This window comes from Orbicella faveolata, unplaced genomic scaffold, assembly GCF_042242905.1.
Source record: "Orbicella faveolata isolate gen_17 unplaced genomic scaffold, um_ofav_v1 contig_46, whole genome shotgun sequence".
In the NCBI taxonomy this organism is placed as follows: Eukaryota; Metazoa; Cnidaria; class Anthozoa; order Scleractinia; family Merulinidae; genus Orbicella; species Orbicella faveolata.
Window position 1 is genome coordinate 17,302,174 of NW_028301576.1, and position 19,799 is coordinate 17,321,972.

Sequence of the window (19,799 nt, forward strand, 5' to 3'; positions counted from 1 at the left end):
AAAATACATGAAATAACATTGAACTAACTAAAAATGACGAGGTTATATGAGGGTAAAATTTTCCTTAGCAACCGCTCGAAAAGATCAGTTAATGGGCCGTTAATGTACAGCCTCTTTCTATAACTAAGGCTGTCATACAGGATAGATGGGTGGGAGGTCAGTAACCAGAAACAAAAATAATTCATTGGTAAGTTAATAAAAAGTTAATAAAACAACGTTATCTTGAATCTTAGGCATCTTGCTGGCCACGAAGTGATGGAATTTCCAGTGAAGAAAGGTGAGAAATGAGTCCTTTATTATTTAGAAATGTCCTCGAGACGTAGTAGTAAATGACTTGATCGGTGAAATTTAGTCAAATTTACCCGTCTGTTTTTGCCTGAATACTTAAGAACGTTTTCAGTTGAGTTACTGCAGACATTAATGAGCAGGAAATATCAGATGCAAAAGTGATGATTTGGTTTTAAAGGCATCGACTAGTGCAAACTGAATAGTGAAAAAAATTCTAGTCTTGATTGGAGGGAGGTACCTGATGAAAAAAGTGCCCGGAAAGTGTGTAGGATGTTTGGTTTTGAAATTTGGTGGGGAAGTGGGTTGAACTGGAGGAGGGGACAAGGAAACTTTTTTGAAACTACGACATGTAAAAAAAATAAGACAATTGGTTACCATATCCACGAATTCGGACAGGATGATCGATTCATAGTACTTCACAATAGCTCCATTTGATATGTTTATGTTAAAATTTCATTCCATGTTTCATAGCAGTAGAAAACTGGGAGAAAGAAAACTTAACGTATTGTAATATAGATGCACTATATCGGCCAAGGGGTACAATTTTATATGTACTGTGTACGCACACCTTCAATTGACCTCAAGGCTGCAATTTCGTTGTACGCATGCTGGATGCTGAAGTCACAGTTATTTCTCTACAGTTGGTTCGATTTTTGAGCAGATCAGTCTCCACCAGTTTTGGCTGCTAAGTTTACCAGATAAGAAGAAAATGTTGTCCTATTTGTCCATTTTGTCAGCCACCTTGGGAAAACTGTAACATATTATGCTGAGGAAAGTTTTCCTCCTAACAGTGTTACAAGAGTATTCGAAAACGGGTTACAGCGAATTTTACGCCGGAAGATCTATATTGTGAGTGTTTCGATACAGCTTTGGGGGACCATAGCAAACAAGACTAGCTCACTTTTCCAAAAGCCTTTTGATAGTCTTGCCTCCGTTACATTAATGTGAAGTTTCATTGGTCTTTGATTGACGTCATATCAGATATCATATACTCAAAAAAAGTCATTTTAATTGTCTGATGACAATATAATGATAAAAAGAAAACCTCTAAATTAGTAAACCTTCAATTCTTCGAGATCAGATTTCATCTACAAAAACAATAATAGTTACTTATACTTTATTATTAACATATAATAAAGTATAAGTAACTTATCGGAGAATAAAAATTCTCTCCTTCATGTCACCTTATTAACGGGAACATTTCAAATTGTAATTTTGCGTAATGTGCCTAATTGAAATAGGAGAAGGCTGAGAAAGGTCTGGCAGAACTGGACTAAGATTCGACTGACAGACTTTCAGCCAATTAGCAGCGTTCCTCAGATCTCTTCCTTTCAATAGTGTACGGGAGCAAATCATGTGTTTAATTAGTCGGTTCTTTGAAGTAAATTCGTCATAACTAATTCGTCAAAATTGGGCCCAAGTCCTCTAATTTTCAACTCATTTCTCTTCTCTTTCGTACAGAACCGTTTGTAGAGGAGTGTCAAAAACAACTACATTCTCGTTATAACACCTTCAGTAAAGTCAAGATCATCCCATGGAAACCAGCCTCAGCCATTCATATTGATGACATCTACACGCAATTATCCTGGGTCAGGGATGACAGGAAACCCAGTGGAGTGACACAAGAAAAACTTGAAGACTACACTGACATATTCAAGGGCGACAATCATCATCCTAATCCAAAGCGACTTCTGGTTTATGGCCGGCCGGGCATTGGGAAAAGCACATTTTCTCAAAAAACTGCTTTCGACTGGTCGAATCAGAGGAAAGGAATCCTAATGAAGTTTGATGTTGTGCTTCTGGTTAAGTTGCGAGATGTACGTGATTTGAAAGACATCCGTGATGTTCTAAGAGCTTCCAAACTGCTGGCTGGTGATGAAATGGTTTCAGTTGACGGTGTCTATGATTACATACTTCATAATCAAGAAAAGGTGTTACTCATTTTGGATGGCTATGATGAGTACTTCTGTTCTGGAGAACAATCACCTGTCCGTGACATTTGGGAGGGCACGCTACTGAGGGAAATCCACGTAATTATTACGACCCGACAAGAGAAAGCTGAAGAGTTAATATCGCCCAGCCACGTTCAATTTGAAATAAACGGTTTCAAGAGTAACGATCAAGTCAAAGTGTTTGCAAGCAAGTTTCTAAGAGATCGGCAAGATGTTGAAAAGTTTGTAAGCCACTTGCACGAAAAAGATTTGAGAGACATGGCCGAAATCCCTCTTCTCCTGATGATGCTCTGCTTAGTTTGGAAGGAAAACCACCTGAGAGAACTACTAAAATCACGGGCCGACATTTACAAACAGTTCCTTCAAACCTTCCTGCACCACGCAGTCGCAAAAGATCCAAAACCAAAGCAGTTCAGAAAAATAGACGACTACAAAGAAGAGCTTTGTATATTAGGCAAGCTTGCCTTTGATGCACTTTTAGAGGATAATCTTTCTTTTCCTTTAAGCAAACTGCCCGACAGCAGTTTAATGACGAAATTAATTGAAGTCGGTTTGTTTCATGTACTTAATGTTTCAAGTCTTGAACCTGAGGAAGCTGTATACTTTATTCATAAATCAGTACAAGAGTTCCTGGCTGCGTTTTATCTGAAGGAGGAGTTGTTGAAAGAAACAAGTACAACCTGTCTGACCCAAGTTGAATCATTTGAAAAGATTGTCAAGATGATTGAAGTTATCAGATTTGCCTATAAGCTGTCAGCAGATGCGGCATACGATATTCTGAATCATCTGGGGATCGTGGGAAAGAAGGAAGGTCTGACAGAGTACAAATTCACTGAGATACCTTGTATTAAAGATTTGTCTAACAATCAACGCCAGTTTCTAACTCTTATTTCACATGGCTTCTTTTCCTGCTCTGCTGAGAAGAGGCGAGGTCACTATCCTATGTTTTTGTCTTACGTTGGTGGTGTTTTGTTAATTGATTCTGACCAGCTGCATAGCGTTGCCAACGAGCACTTGCTAAAATCTGCTGCGGCGCCAGAGTTAATTTTCTTCCCTAGCGACCTACCTACTGAGCAAAGCTATCAAGACCTTATCAGTGTACTAGAAGACCTCAGTCCAGTTGTTGTATGCTGTTCGGGCGAAAAGAAAGTTTCGCATTTCCTAAAGAAGTATTCATTTCGAGCTGTAAATGTTATTGGTCTGAAGAAAGAAGGGAAGGTATACCTTTACTTTGCTGAGATTCGGGTAGTGTTGGACCCATTTCCCACTGAAATGTTAAGGAAGCTTACTTCATCGTCAGAGTGTACTCAGAAGAAGAAGCCAGTTGATGACCAGACGTCAAATGAAGAAGACGACAGTAACGCTTTGTGTTTGACTGAGAACAGCACTGCTGATACTCAGGGTACTCAACATTGTCTCTCCAGTGTCTGGAGAATTGTTGTCGGTGTTATCGAAAGGCAAACGATGAAGACGCTCACTGACGTTCTATCTTTTGTGGCATCCCCACGAATTATACTCATCAGAGGGTTGCGACCTTTCACTGATCCTGTGTTGGTGGATACCCTGGTCTCACGTATTAACTTTACAAACAGACTCGATGTGTTAGAACTTACGGAGATCAATTTGACAGCCAAGCATGCTGCTGTCATCGCCAGATCTCTGTACCAGACTCCTAGCTTGTCTTGTCTCGACTTGTCTAATAACCCTCTTGGTGAAGGAGTAAGTGATGTCACGCGACATCTCAGCTGTGTTCCTTACCTGGATAAGCTGTTCCTTGATGCTGTTCAGATGACAAAGAAACAAGTGAATGATTTGAGTGAAGCTGTGCGTCAGACCAAGATCAGCGACTTGCGGTCAAAGTACCATGTAAGTTTTGTGATTTTTGTTACCATTTGTTTCAACATTTTTACTGTGATACTAGATATTGCTGAGCTTTTGATTTCGCTATGTGTTTTGTTTTCTTGTTTTGCCGAACGAGCGTTCAGTTAAGTATTTTAAGTTTTGGGGATAAAAAAAATGCTATAAATCAGTCCAAGTTTTTTTTTTTCTGGTGAAACTCAGACTAAAGCGTTAATTTTTCATGTAATATCGGGATGCAATATCTATTTTAGTTTCAATGCGTACATTGTTGTGGCTCTACTGTAAACCTGTTTGTTTTGCTGGTACACTGCTTTGCAGTTGTCTCGCTTGTCTGATACTCTATTGCACGTTGCTCGGCATTTTTAATTCTTCACGGCATGTAAGCGAGTTAGAGTTAAAAGTCATTTATCAGTTTAAGTTTTATATTTATCCTGAAACGTCATTTCATGACGGAGACTTATTCCGCCCTGCAATAGAAATACATTTACTTTCTGGCAACTGCTTCTTGTGCAGCTTTCTTTAAAGTTAAATGTCTTAACGTTTTGTCGCTCGTGATACAGTCAGGTTTGTTATCTTTTCTGCTTGTGTTTTAGAGTTGGATTTATAGAGAACTGAATTCATCAATGATAATAATACACAATGTTGGGTGAATGTTTGTCGAAAGTAGATGTTAAAGAAAAATTAAAAATGAAACACTTTTTCAAAGGGAATCAGTTGGTGGAAAAGGTTGGCTTTTGGTTCAAATAAAAATAAATCATAGTAGGGTATTCAGAGAAAATGCTACGAGTGCTTAGGTTGTAAACGTAGTAAAACGCTTTGAAAAACTAAAACAGATGCATTCTATTTTGCTAAAATTTATATTTTATCTGTTAAATTTGAAATTAAATTTTAGGAAACCATTTGAATGAAACTTGTTTACGTCAGAAGAACCTTGTTTCAAATTTAAAAAGTGAAATCAAGTTACATGTAATCGCATGGTTTCATTCTATGACTTGAACAGAAACCACTCATCGTATTTGGTTGTAGCGCTCGTTTAGGTTTTGATAATCGTCGGAAATTTTACTGGTGCTTATTTCACTTTGAAAGAGAGCTCGAACATCCGATAAGAGCCAATCCTAGACGTAGAGGAAACATAACTCTTGGAATCAATAAAGCAAATAGTTTTTTTTTAATATGAACACCTTGTCTTGGCTTCGATCATGCAATCTTGGAAAGTGTTCAAGTCAACCGTATCAGCCTCTTACACTTTTCTCTAACTTCTCTTTTGGGTCAGGGAGGAAATCCTTCGCTTTCTGTTTCACTGTTTTCTTTCCACATCACTGTGCCCTCGAACATCCAAGAGCCAAGTATCAAAGCCCGTGGCATAACAGAGGTCACAAATTTTTGAAAGCCTTTTTCAGATTTCTTTTTCGATTGGTCGACATTTCAACGCCAGAAAACTCCTGAAATTTGCGAACTTAAGATTTCCAAGCTTGAAATCTATTCATGCTAAGAGAATTCTGATATACACGAGAGTTCGTGATGTAACAGACTGTACATTCGTAAAAGTCTGTTTCAGCAGTGATGTTTTAACCGACTCGTGAACTTTCTTCCAAAAAATAAAGAACAGTGTGTGGGAAATTCGCCGACAGAAAAACATCCAGGTGGTGAATGGCATTTTGATCCTGCTCGGCTCGCTTCTGTTCTCCATTGCAGACGTTTTAAAGAGGTCAGCACCACACTACTTCTTCATGAGATGGAGTTTGGGACTGACCCTGAAAACGTCTGCGAAGGAGGTTGGATTTCTTGAAGACTGGGGCATCGAACTTTAGGTGTTTGACTTTAAACCTTCCTCAACTGACTCAGTTTGGGAAAAACAAGTCCATGAAAGAATTCTTACACTGAAAGAACTCAGTCCGCATCATGGACATTCTATTGGGAGAATTCGTGAATAGTTCTCAGGAAGTGGAACGCAACACCCACCCTCCCCTGTAACACAAAACCCTCGTCTTCGGTCTCATCGGCTCGTAGGCGTACTGGCGGGGGGCGGGTGTTGGGAGGGGGGGAGGGCTGCGGCCCCTCCAGTTTTGGAAATTTTCGGGCTAAGCGCTGATGACTGGGGCAAAAGTACTCGGGAGAAAACATTCTGAAAGGTAGTCAAGGCCATTCATCCTCTCAAAGGTTTTTCAGAAACTATTTATGTCTGGATTTATGAAAACCGTGCTAATTTCAACACAACCACCCTGACACTTTTCCACGAAAATACGCAGGCTTTTTCACTCGATCAACCACAGGCAGTCTGTCAACACACAGCCTACTCACCCACCTTGCTTGTGTCTGGCTTGGCTGGCTGCCAGCCCCTAAGACTACACGGCATTGCTGGCCAAGGCTGTCCTGCAAAGAAAATGAGCGGTTTTAACTGAGGAAAGTGCCTCTCTCTGTGACCCACCACACCCCCCTGGGGATAGGTCCTGACAGGCCCACTTGGTATCAGCTGGTAACCAGGTCCCAGGGCTATCTTCCCCCACGCTCCTTGACGGAAGCTCCCCTGGCTTTTCAAGCACCGCAAAGGCCTCCCTTCCGGCTATCGCCGGCAGGCAGGCGCGAAAGTTTTGCCCCAAATTTGACACGGTTTTCATAAATTCAGACATATCTACAATAATAATGATAAAAGGAAAAATGTTCTTTAGTATAAAAAACGCTACCAAAATGTCATGATATAAAACAAGAAGTCAATTAAGGCCATGAAACTGTTTTTACATAGCAGCTTTAAATCAGGCTTAAGGGATTTAATTTCCTTGGTGACCTACAGCACATGACTTGTAGGCTACTTTCTCTGACTTTCGCCTTGTCAAAACGGAGTTAGGGTCAAATGATATAAGGACCCAGGTATTCTGTTTTGGAAAAGCCATATATCGTTTAAATGTGTATCATAGAAATCCACTATATGGACATTATTTCCCTCAACAAAACGATAAAACAATCAAACCAAACGAAGACTAAGACTTTTGTTTCTGTGGTGGCTCTGAAAAGAGCCGTTTTTAAATTTTTCTTGAACTTTTCGTACGAGGAAGAATTAAGTTTTTCTTTTTTAAGTTTCTGATTTTACTAGGCTGTCGATCAAGGTAAATAGAGTATGCGAGGTTTCAAAATAATTTTTTTTTTTTTAGAATAACGTGGGAATTGTGAACGTTTTTGTTTCTACTACGATTTGATTGCGTTTGAACAACTCTCACGTTTTAGGGCATTGTGTAATTTTTTTTGGGCAACAAGGTCACTGCCCCCCCCCCCCCCCCCCCCCCCCAAGTCCAAAGGTGCCCGTACATCTACTTAGACTATTCCCAGTCCACTCCTATTATAGTACGTTTCACAAGTTTGGTTTGAGGACCAAACACATCCTCCTCTCAATGCAAAACGTTCTGAAAACATATACTGTCGCAGATAGCTACAGTGCAGCTCAGATATATGCGAACTACGCATACGCGTATTATACGAGCGTATTTTGCGTATACGCGTATGTTAATACGCGCACATATACGCATATATACGCGCACATATGCGCGTATATACGCGCGTATATGTCTCTTTGTTATGCATTCCCATAAGTTTCTTTATGTGAAGCATTGTTGGTCAAACAAAGGACATTACATTTCTAGGAATGAAAAAGGCTTCAAAGCGAAATTTGCATGTTGTTAAAACGTCCTGCCGATCAATGAAAGCTATCACATTGCGAGTTTTCGATCACTTCACAAATTCACCGACAAACAACCGTTTATTAACACTTGCTTGATCTTAAGCTACCAAAAATGGGAAGAAAATTGAAACAGTCGCTTGAACTCCCTATTTTAACACGTGAACTTAATGTTTTTACAAGCAAAGATCTGTGTTTCGGCACGTGTCGGCAAGTCGTTTGCGAATGTTCGTCTGAATTAAGCGTTCTGAAGATCCTAGTCGAAAAAATTATATCTCCGGTTATATTTGACACAGATCATTCATTCAAATGGTAGAATAATCTTTCCTTAACGAAAAAAATTGTTTATCAAAGTTTCTATGGTGTGCCGCTCACGTTTAGTTCTTTTTTCTTCAAGGAAAAGTTCTGTGTTTTGGCACGCGTCGGCAAGTCGTTTGGGAAGTATTCAACCGTTCTGAAGATCTTCGTTGAAAAAATGATATCTCCGGTTTTATTTGACACAAATCGTTGATTTAAACGGTGAAATGCTCTTTCCTTGACGAAAAAAATTGTTTATCAAAGTTTCTATGGCGCGCCGCTCACGTTTAGTTATTTTTTCTTCAAGGAAAAGTTCTGTGTTTCGGGACGCGTCGGCAAGTCGTTTGGGAAGTGTTTATTGTCTGAACCGTTCTGAAGATCTTCGTTGAAAAAATAATATCTCCGGTTTTATTTGGCACAAATCGTTCATTCAAACGGTAAAATGCTCTTTCTTTAGCCAAATAATTGTTTATCAAAGTTTCTATGGCGCGTTGCTCACGTTTAGTTATTTTTTCTTCAAGGAAAAGTTCGTGTTTAGGCACGTGTCGGCAAGTCGCTTGCGAGATGTTTACTGTGTGAAGCGTTCTGAAGACCTTGTCGAAAAAATGATATCTCCGGTTATATTTGACACAAACCGTTCATTCAAACGATAAAATGCTCTTTCTTCAGCCAAATAATTGTTTATCAAAGTTTCGCTGGCGCGTCGCTCATGTTTAGTTATTTTTTCTTAGAGGAAACGTTCTGTGTTTCGGCATGCGTCGGCAAGTCGCTTGCGAGAATGTTTACTGTTTGAAGCGTTCCGAAAACCTTGTCGAGAAAATGATATCCCCGGTTATTTCTGACACAAACCGTTCATTCAAATGGTAAAATACTCTTTCCCCGACGAAAGAATTGTTTATTGAAGTTTGTATGGTGCGCCGCTCACATTTTGTTATTTTTAATTTTCTTCAAGGAAAAGTTGTGTGTTTCGGCACACGTTTCCAAGTCGCGCGCTTGCTTGGACCGTGTTTACTTTGTGTCGAAAAAGTTATCTTTCAGTTGTGTTTGTTCCATGAAGATGGGATTGTTGAAGCATGTATCCCCGGTTCTATTTGACAAACAAACGGGTAAATTTTTTATTTAACGGCAAAATACTCTCTCTTTTAATTATATTCAGTCAGTTAATTTTCTGTCAAGTGCTCAATTGCAAAATGTTAGTTTCAACTAACATTTTGCTAATAAGGCCCAGTTCAGACGCCGAACTTTTCATGAGCCGAACCAAATACATTGAATTAAACACATGAAAAGTTCGGCGTCTGAATCAGTTAAGAACGGCTATTTGAATTTGGAACGGCCCAGCCGTTCTTCCCGCCTAGCTCAGCCGGGAATTTCGGCTTTGGAACGGCTTTGATTCAGACGTCGAACTTTTCATGAGCCGAACCTAATGTCTAAATTATTATAACGTATTTTACAAGCAGTTTTTACTTTGCCTGAAAATCGCTGCCATTTCGATGTGTTTTGGTTTAAACTAAATAAAGTTCGGCGAATTAAGTTCGACGTCTGAATCAACAGGTGTACTTTTGATAATTTGGGTCGGTCCAAATTCGAATTAAGTTCGGCTCATGAAAAGTTCGGCATCTGAACTGGGCCTAAGTCAGTCTAGTCTGAAGGCATACGCGCGTATACTGTATACGCGTATTCAAAATAAAGAAAACTCTTTCTCGCTCAGTGGCAAGCTGTTAAGCCATTGAAAACAACAATGACCTGCTAAGAAAAGAAAAAACAATAGGTTAGCTCATACACACTAATCAGGCATACGCGTATATATACTCTATACGCGTATGTGCGTATATGCATACACGTATGTGCGTATATACATACGCGTATACGAGTTTTGGGCTGACGCGAATTACGCGTATATTTTGGTTCGGATATATCTGAGCTGCACTGTATATTTCGTCGGATTATGTGTTTTTTTATTCTGAACCAACTTTGGACTCAATCCCTTCTGAGTGAAACAACGACAACTTTTTTGAAACAAACAAACAGTCAGTATTCTACATCCCTTTAATTCCTATTGGATCGATTTGGAGAATAATTGGCAGTCAAAATGCTAATTGGGGGAGGGGATTGATAAACTATAACTTCAGGAGAACTTTTTACCCGTCGTATTGTAGCTTTCGTCTTTCTCATGTGGCGCACCGACAAAATTGCGCACTTCATAGTCTTACTTCAAGAGTTCGTATGGGATATAAAGATTTAGCTAATCAATGTGGTTCGACCATACTTTAAAATGTCAATGTGGGAACGATTTTAAGTACTTTTAAAACAATGTAAATTAGGGATCTTTATTTTTCACAAAGAATATTTACAGCAAAGCTGTTTTATTGCGAGTTGAACGAACACACTGCTATTTTCAAAAAACATATTTCTCCAACAAGATCAACAAGGGACAAACAGTGCACATTTTTAAAGCTTACAGAGTTTTTGTTAGCAAGTAATGGCCATTGTGTGTTGATAGAGACAACGGTGTGTAACATTGTTTTCTGATTTATGGCAGGACAAGAAAGGGAACCCCAAACCTGAACATAAATGGCCATCTGAGGACTACTGGAGGGGGTTGCCCTGGATGGATCCTGGGACATTTGCAGAATCAGAAGACGAGCGGGAGCCTGGGTCATCGGATTAAGTCAGATCCGATCAACAGCTGCAGCAACAAACAGGCAAGAGACCTGATTCGAGATTGAACAAAAGGACGAGCGGCAGACTGGAACAGTCACATGGTCAGCATAGGAAGTAGATTATTACAAATGACTAGGAAAGAGTTGTCAGAAGTTTACACACCTAGACCTTAAGGTGGTATGGGTACTTTTATGTCATCCATGTCTTAAACACAGTGGTCAAGTGAACAAGTACAAAGTCTCTCAATCTGTTTTGAAATCCTTTACTTTGAAGCGAAAACTACTGAACACTAAAGCTTTGAACGCCAAATATGTACACAGAATTTTATAATTGTTGTTTACCAGTTATGTCGCCTCATAACTTTTTGTTCAGCGCTGTATTTTATGTGAGATTTGTATGTGAAAATTTCAGGGCAATGAAAACTGGAAGTGGCTTTGAGTTTTTTCGTTTGACCGCTTTGTCTTAGGCATGTAGGACTGGGTCTTAGTAATGTAATCTAACACAGGAGAACCACGATGAAACGAACCAATGTAAGCACAGGGAGATATCACATCAAAATAGAGATGAAAAAAAAATGATAATCTTGCAGACATTACAAATTTTATTTAGATGACTGGTTTGTGCGACTTGTGGAACCAAGACACCTTTAGCTTTAGAAACGTCTCGGAATTCTAAGAAAGTTCATTACTTTCAGGCAAAAAATCGTGTGATCGGAGAATTTGAAACATTTTCTGGTCGTCCCAGACCTAGGCAGTGTTTGTGCGAGCCCACTGTGTGTAAACGGATTTTAGAGTAATAGTTGCCCATTGCATTTATTTCGTTTGAAAGCTTTGATTCAAGATCTTTAGATACTTTTCTGTCACTTTGTATATGGACATGCAGGGTTCTCGGAAGATGCAATTTTTTCTAAGGCCTGGTTTAAGCGTCGCGCTATAGTCGAGGCGAACTCGATTGATGAATTAAGGTGGCTCCATAGGGTAATCATTTTTATAACATAACTAAAGCAAAGCGCGCGCTCTGATTGGTTAATTTAGCGTCTACTATTTGCCCATGGGTGTACGCTGCTGACGTGTGTGCTAATGTTTACAAAGCAAATCTTTTGACAGACATTGTTTCCAAAGTAATGGCCGACGTCCTTCTGCCAGAAATGCGAAACTGTATTCACAGTTGTCTGAAGATGAAATTTTATCGAGTTATTGGTGTGCAGTCGGTTGTCATGAATGAATTTTCGCGCGCTTGTTTTCTCTTGTCATGTAAGACTACACGAACATTTTTTTTTATGATGTAGCTCAATAAAAGGACTTCTGTTGTTCCAGTGTATCGATGTTATGTTATAAAACAAATGGTAAACGCCATAGCGTGCAGTATTGAGTTATGGATGCAATTGGGAGGTTTGCTAAGCACTCAAGAAGCTAGAGTCGCACTCGGCTATCGCCTCGTGCGACTCTTACGCTTCTTTCGTGCTTAGCAACCTCCCGCGTGCATCCATAACTCAATAGTGCACGCTATGGCGTTTACCATTTGTTAAATGGCGTTGCACGCGCAAGTGTTATGTTTTGATTGCCGTTTTTGCATTCGTATTTACACCCAGTCCTCTCAAACTAATTACATGAAATAAGTAATGATTAAATAATGTTTTACTATCATCTCTGTTAAAATTATTGGTTTTAGTCTTGAATTAGAAATGCTCAAACAAATATGTTTTTTTACTTTTTTATGGCTTTACTTACGATTTTCTTGAATTTCCTTGGTTGAAATCTTCGAAAATTTTCACAGCATATCGCTTCCTGCGGGACACGAATTTTAAACTCGAAAAAAGTAGGGTTTGTAAAGGCAGGTTTTTCGATTTTTGCAAATTTACGTCTTTTAACGCTGCGAAAAAACTGGTCTTATAGATTTCCCTGAAAAACGAGCTCTGACTAAAGTAAAATATTTACTACCAATCTGCCAAGTTTTAAGAAATTTCACCGAAGGAAACGCGAGAAAATTCACTGTCCGTTTTGCTTGTTGTGCTCATGCTAACGCAATAAAATATCGAAAAACACTGACGTTTTCCTTCGAGCGCGCGCAGATCAGTTGAGCTTTCGTCCTCAGCGCGCGTGCGATCGTAAAACTATAGGGAGCCACCTTAAGTCAAAATTTGTTACTGCTGCCAACATTGGGCTGGAGTAGTGCAGCACGACAATCTCTGCGCTACCCGTCTTTGCGCGGATGTTGATTCAAAAGTCCAGCTACTGTTGTGTCGATGTCAATGTATGTGTAGAGCCTGCTTATTTAGACTTTTCATAGATCTGAACACAGTGCTTTTAGGACAGGATTAAAGTGAGATGCAAGTGCGACTGAATTCAGATGATAGAATAATCAGATGATGAACTGAGTTGAACTGAATTACAAGTGAGTTGGACACGAGTATAGCGCGACGCCTGAATCAACTGTCGAGCTGCACTGGTGCCTCAGTCAAACTAAACACAATCCACTCTACTGAAAAAGATGGCGACCAGTACATTTATCTGTAATATTTAGCGCACGAAAACCCTAAAAACGCTGATAAAAACGCACAGAAAAGTTATAAAAACTTCAAAGCTGACATAGACAATGTTGTTAGTACAAGGACGAATTCTTGAAAAAATATGACTTTCTGTGGTTGGTTTGTTTGTTGGTTGTGTTAAGTTCGCAAGGTATTGTGGTAAAATGTGCAACTGCTATCTTTTGAACGCGGTGGACTGAGTCGGCGATAGCGAGATATTTTGAACCAAGCCTAACATTGTGCATTTGCTAGCCTTAAAGCATCTTAGTTTTCTTTTTGCACTCCGTCGTGAATATCGGAGCCTATACAATGTTAAAGTGTATAATGTAAAGCATTTCATTTTTAAATACATAGTCTTTGACGTTTCAATGTCATCGTCGCTTACTTATCAAGCCAATCTTTTTACAAACCTGAAGAATGGTTAATAAATACCTGAGTGCATTAACGATAACCCGAGGAAAGGTGAAAACTGGAATAATTGAAAAAAAGATGCTAGTGAAGAGAAAGTGACGGTCACTTTGTGATTCAATAACACGGTAGCAGCATTGAACGAAATGTTTTGAATGGATGTAGAGTTTACTTTTTTGCTTTTCGATTGTTCAATTCAGTGCCTGCGGGCCAGGTTCGTTGCTAATTTCTACGTATTCAACAGGTAATTAAACCGTTTTCTGCTTAAGTTGTAAGTATTAGACTTGATGGTCAAGAGCATGTTGAGAACATTGTCAAAGATTATGTCGTCTGTCGCCAGGATAAAATTGTCTTTGTACATTTTAGAAATTGAACAAGAGGGGATGTTTTGAGAAAACGCGAAACACCAGGCGTGGACGAGTGTTGGCACAGCTCTTTCGAGTTCTCTCAAATGTTCATGGATGTTTCATTACCGAAACAAGGAAAGGAATCATGCACTCACTTTCATGAAATGAATTTTGGAAAAATTTTTCCCTTTTCAGTGTATCGATAATCGTTTTTCAATGGATATTAGTGTTTTGATCAGTTTGCTTGTTTATATCATGAATGATTCTTGACTAGAACTTGTGGGAGTATCTGCAATGAAATACCAGTTAAGCTATTGTAGTCAAGGACACTGTTCTATAAATTCTAGAGTTTACTGACGTCACTGTAAAGTAAAATGTCATCATAAAGGTTTCTGTCTCGTTGAACCTTGAGCGACAAATCTTCTTGACCGTAGATTAAGCTTTTAATTCATAGTTTTTGTAGATTTGATGCCTGTGTGTCCATTTGTAAATATGTTAGAAACATGTATTTTGTATTTTAAGAAAAGATAACTCAATGTACAAAGTTCTTTTAGAACTTTTTGACAAGATTACCTTTCAAAAATTAGCTAGCCGTATGAACATTTTGCAAAAGAGGTGTGCAGGCGCCTTTGCAAAATAATTTACTTTCAATCAAACACAATAAAGAGTTTTGTCTAACTCGCGGAAGAGTTCATCTTGTGTTTGTTGTCGACAATGAAGGGGCGTTTTGGGTGAGCGCACAACAAAATAAGAATGAAAAGTACTGGGACGAGTAAAACCATGTGTTTCGAAAAGATGATGCATGCAGGGGCGGATTTGGGGGAGTGGATTGGGTAGCTAGCCGCCCCCCTTTTGGAGACCCCCTCTCCCCACCCCCCAAAAAGATAGAGTTTGAATATTATGGCAGAGATATAGGCAAACACTCTAGGCAGGTATCTCATTGTAATTGCAAGTAATGTTTTTCTGCCTAGAAAAGTGATAAAGATACGTTATTCTCCAACAGCGACAGCAGTGAGAAAGATGAACGAGAACACGCATGCATTCCCCATTGATTCTGCAACCCCGATACCAGCCACTCCCACCCGTTCCCCCTTGAAAAATGTCCCCAGCATGTATATAAATGTTAACGACACGTGGTCCTGAGCCCATTGTGTGAAGTTTTTCTCTTGTACAATGTTTTACATTCATTTATTCGTTACTAGTCTTTTATTAACATTCTGTATCGCGAAATGAAATTAGGACCTCTCAGTCCCAACCACACTAATGTTTTTTTAAAAGCATTGGTTTCGTCTAAACCAAAACGCAGCAGAATATTTTTACCTCCGCTAGCGTTTTCCTTTTGTTTCCACCTAACCACACTAATACGTTTTCATTCGAAAGCGCATACTTTTTGTTGGGTTTTCGCCTTTCGTCCACACTATAAAACGCCTGAAAACGCTGATGGAAGCGACAGTATATGACGCTTTTTTCATCACCTTTTATTAAAAGCCTCCGTTTTCACCTGTCCACGCTAAAAACGAAGCGTTGCCAAAACGACGCGTCCATTTCGTCCACTTTCAATACCCTCCGTTTTCATCAGCGTGTTTGGGCGTTTTAGTGTGGACAATAGACAAAGACGCTCGCTCGCCGTCTCGCTAAGGGGTATAAATCGAGGATTCTGGTCTCACTTACGTTGTTTATGAAGAAAAGCCACTATCTTTAGCTGTTAAAAGTATCTTTTAGGGTGCACTTGAAGTAATATTTTAAAACAAAACGCTCTTATTTCCGTTTTTAGACTCGAATTCCGCCGGTCTCCCGAGTCCGGTCTACTAGCGCGGCCTCCTTTCCTGGACAGTGATTGGTAATATAGTCTATTCCGTTTCAAGTGATATCTTAAAGCTCGTGCCACACCCAAATTGGTCTCCTTTGGTTTAATTCGAGCATCCCCGACCTTTGAGTGCCCTCGAGATTATCTGTTCTGGGGAGTGAACAGATTTCCGTGAGAGAAGCTGGAGGAGAATTGTGAGCTTCCAGGACGCTTTACACGCACTTAGGATTGTATCAACAGCGTTGAGTGTTTTGTTTTGTTTTGTTTTGTTTTGTTTTTCCTTGAATACATCAAAATGAACTGATTCTAAGTATACAAAATGTATTCTTTGTAGTTAACATAAACTGACGTTTCGATTGTATGCAAGCAATTCATCAGTATACTTTGATTTTATTGAATACAACAATACCAGGCTCTGAGTTTGAAAATGACTTGGACAGTTTTAAGGCAAGTTTGGCAGAGTGAAAGATTTCGGGTCAAGATTTTCTTGAAACTACGCTTTCTGCGCATTGTATAGGAAGGCGTGTATGTCTGTATGATCGAAGTCTGATTTCTTCCTGAAAAATCAGCACGTACATTGCCAATAAGAAAACAGGTTGAGAGAATAAAGAAACCATCAACCAGGCATGTTGATATGTTATGTAACCAAGAGAAAATCAAGGTTTACTTGCCGTAAATATCCACTGGTTGATCTCTAACTAATGCCCCATTCACACCAACTAGCTCAGTTTAAGTTTTTCCAATCTGTCAATTACGCTCTGAAGAATTTTCAAACTCCCGGGTACCTGGTTAACATCTTAATCAAAAAGGTATTTATCTTGATAAGTTGTGAGGTGTGTACGGAATAAGTAATTAATTTTTAGCCTTGTTTAGTTCAAACACTTTTAAAGATGTTTAGCATGTTGGTGTGGATGGGGTATAAAACCATTTGATTACAGCACCCAAAGATGTTAGCAGATGTTGACAAAAGGACTTTGAGGAATGACATAACTACACGTGGTATGGGGTCAGGGACCCCCACCCCACCCCTTACTCACTAGTTTTGTTCTCAGACAATAATTGCACAAAAATTCCAACAATGTAACAAAGACTATACTCTAGAATCATCTGGCCACATAACCAACACTCGATCAGTTTCTTGCGAGTGTGAACCTTCCCATGCTCATCCAGGTCTGACATTGATGCAAAGGTAAGTTCACATTGACTGAATTTAAAGGGTTTCTTATCTGCTGCATTGCCTCCAAACACTTCAAGTGTGAAACTGTTTTATAGTGCTTTTTCAGTTGCTCTGATGATTTAAACCACATCTTACACAAGGAGCACTCAAATGGTCTCTCCTGACTGTGTACAACTTGGTGTTTCTTCAATTCAAATTTTGACTTAAAGGATTTTTCGCACAAGCTACAACTAAACGGCCTTTCATCGCTATGTACCCTTTGGTGGGCTTGGAGCATAAGCTGCACTGAAATGGCTCAATTCATCACTGTGTATAACAAGATGGTTTTGTTTGCTATAGAGTTTTTTTAATCTTGTATCACAATAGGGGCATTTTTAAGGTCTTTCATCGCTGTGACATTGGTAATGATTAGTCAGTTCACTGGATGGTTTAAATCCCTTTCCACGCAATGAATGAGCTTATATGTGGTTTTTCACCATTGTGCACCCGTTTATGAATGTTCAGAGTTGACAAGGTCTTGTAACATTTTTCACAATCAGAACATTTAAATGGCCTTTCATCATTGTGCACAGTTTTATGCCGCTTTAGTTTATTACTTGCTTTGAACGACTTGCCACACAGATCACACTTGAATGGCCTTACATCAATATGAGTTCTTATTCTTATGTTGTCTCATATCCTCGAAGGTCTTAAAGAACTTCTCACAGAGGCTACATTGAAAGGACCTTTCTTCAGTGTGTGCTCTCTGGTGGAACTTAACCTCTGCTGCAGTTTTGAAGCGCTTCTCATATTTGTCGCAACTGAAAGGTCGTTCGTCACTGTGCACTGTATTGTGGTTCCTAAGCATGACCGTAGTTCTAGAACCCTTTCCGCACAATGTATCTTTGAATGGTGTTTCTTCATTGTGTGTTAGAGTATGTTGTTTATAATTCTTCGCTGTCATGAAAGCACTTTCACACTGGGAACATTTGAAAGGTCGTTCACGTTCTGTGTGAGTTTTTTCGTGTTCCTTGACATCTGCAAATCTCTTGAAGCTCTTCTCGCACAGACTGCATTTAAAGGTTCGTTCATCACTGTGAACCACTTAGTGATTTGCAAGTGTTTGTCGGGTTTTAAAGTACCCACCGCGTTGATCACACTGTGAAGCCTTCCTATTGCTGTGAACAGTAGAATTATGTCGCCGCAGCTTGGCAGGTGTCTTGAAGCCCTTGTCACACTGGTGATATTGAAAAGGCCTTTCTTTACTGTGCACAGCACTGTGTAGCTTGAGGCTGGATGGATTACGAAAAAACTTTTTACAATTACTACATTTATAACATTTTTCTTTTGGACTAGACAAAGTATTGTTTTTGCTCTTCGCTTCACTCAGTATGTTTGAAGAATTTGCATGCATTGCAGACCCCTGTGGTTTTCCTTCAGTTGTTTCTCTTTGCGTGATTAGGCTTTGCTTCAAAGCAGTATCATCACTTGTGTCAAAATTGAGGTGAATAATTAGCAAGTACATGTATTCACCGGAGCAGAGGTTGATATCCACCACTTTCAAAGGCACTGAGGTGCATAATTGTTTCAGTATATATCAAACAAGTTGAATAACTAGCGGATAACAATTTTTTATTCTCTAACCGAAGAAAAATGGGAAGCCATTTTGTTTTTCTTTGGTTGTTCAGAGATGAATAGTACTTTGATTACATCATCTCTTAGTTAACCAATCAGAAATTATGTGTAAAAAGCACTATTCACTAATGTGGTTTATAACATAACTAAAGCAAAGCGCGCGCTCTGATTGGTTAATTTAGCGTCTACTATTTGCCCATGGGTGTACGCTGCTGACGTGTGTGTTAATGTTTACAAAGCGAATCTTTTGACAGACATTGTTTCCAAAGTAATGGCCGACGTTCTTTTGCCAGAAATGCGAAACTGTATTCACAGTTGTCTGAAGATGAAACTTTATCGAGTTATTGGTGTGCAGTCGGTTGTCATGAATGAATTTTCGCGCGCTTGTTTTCTCTTGTCATGTAAGACTACACGAACATTTTTTGTGATGTAGCTCAATAAAAGGACTTCTGTTGTTCCAATGTCTCAATGTTATGTTATAAAACTAGTAGTAATCAGAGATTATGAGAGTGCGTTCGACGCTCTCACTTTAATATATATGTACCGTAAATAAATGATTTCACTAGCTGACTTTCAACCTTTGCCTATTGCTAAATCAACATTTTTCAGCAGCAACCGAGGTTTTACAGTCAGATATGCATAGTGTCAAAGTCCATGCTAGTGAACAGGTCACGATTTGTTGATACGTTGCGTGACGCTGCCAGTTTCTGTAGTCTCTCAAGTTTCATAGAATATTTAAATTACGTACATTATTTTAAGCTAGCATTTGCAGTCGCGTGCTCGTTTCGCGTGGTCATTTATCGTAAACAAACTCCGTGCGACTAATTCGAGTATTTCCCCTGATGAATAAAGTAGTCTTATGGATCTTGCCTTCAGAGTACTTTTCCACCGATTCCAAACAATAAAATTTCGACCGGATAAAGACTGAGCTATCTGTCGCGACTTAATTAATCAACAAATGCAATCAAAATGTAGCTGTTCCCACGGTTATCATCTCAAAGCTAAGTCATGTTAATAAACAAGGACAATTCCCTCAGATTTCGATAAACGCTACCGTCGAAACGTTTAAATTCGCCAAAATCTAACGCTGAGAGCACATAATGGCGAGGCGTATGGCTGCATGGAAGGAAGTCAAAAAAAGATCCATCGGAAAGACGAACTCACATGGCCTGCTCACATACTCACATGTTC

The 19,799-nt window shown here is 39.3% G+C and overlaps 1 protein-coding gene and 1 pseudogene across 2 annotated transcripts in view; one reads left to right on the plus strand and one right to left on the minus strand.

The window, feature by feature from the left end:
- The window catches only part of LOC110067402 (uncharacterized), an 89,703-nt gene that overhangs the window by 29,690 nt on the left and 40,214 nt on the right, over positions 1-19,799 (plus strand). Inside the window, exons 10-12 of one of the 2 annotated variants that reach the window (XM_089278620.1) lie at positions 234-277; positions 1,750-4,106; positions 10,607-11,286. The exons of the other annotated variant lie outside the window; for it this stretch is intronic. Of the exons in view, the coding sequence (XP_089134746.1) occupies positions 234-277; positions 1,750-4,106; positions 10,607-10,735 (2,530 nt within the window). The 3' untranslated portion in view covers positions 10,736-11,286. Of the gene's footprint in view, positions 1-233; positions 278-1,749; positions 4,107-10,606; positions 11,287-19,799 lie in introns of those variants that run through there. 2 annotated transcript variants of the gene reach the window in all.
- Positions 16,776-18,571, minus strand: LOC149098697 (uncharacterized; annotated as a pseudogene).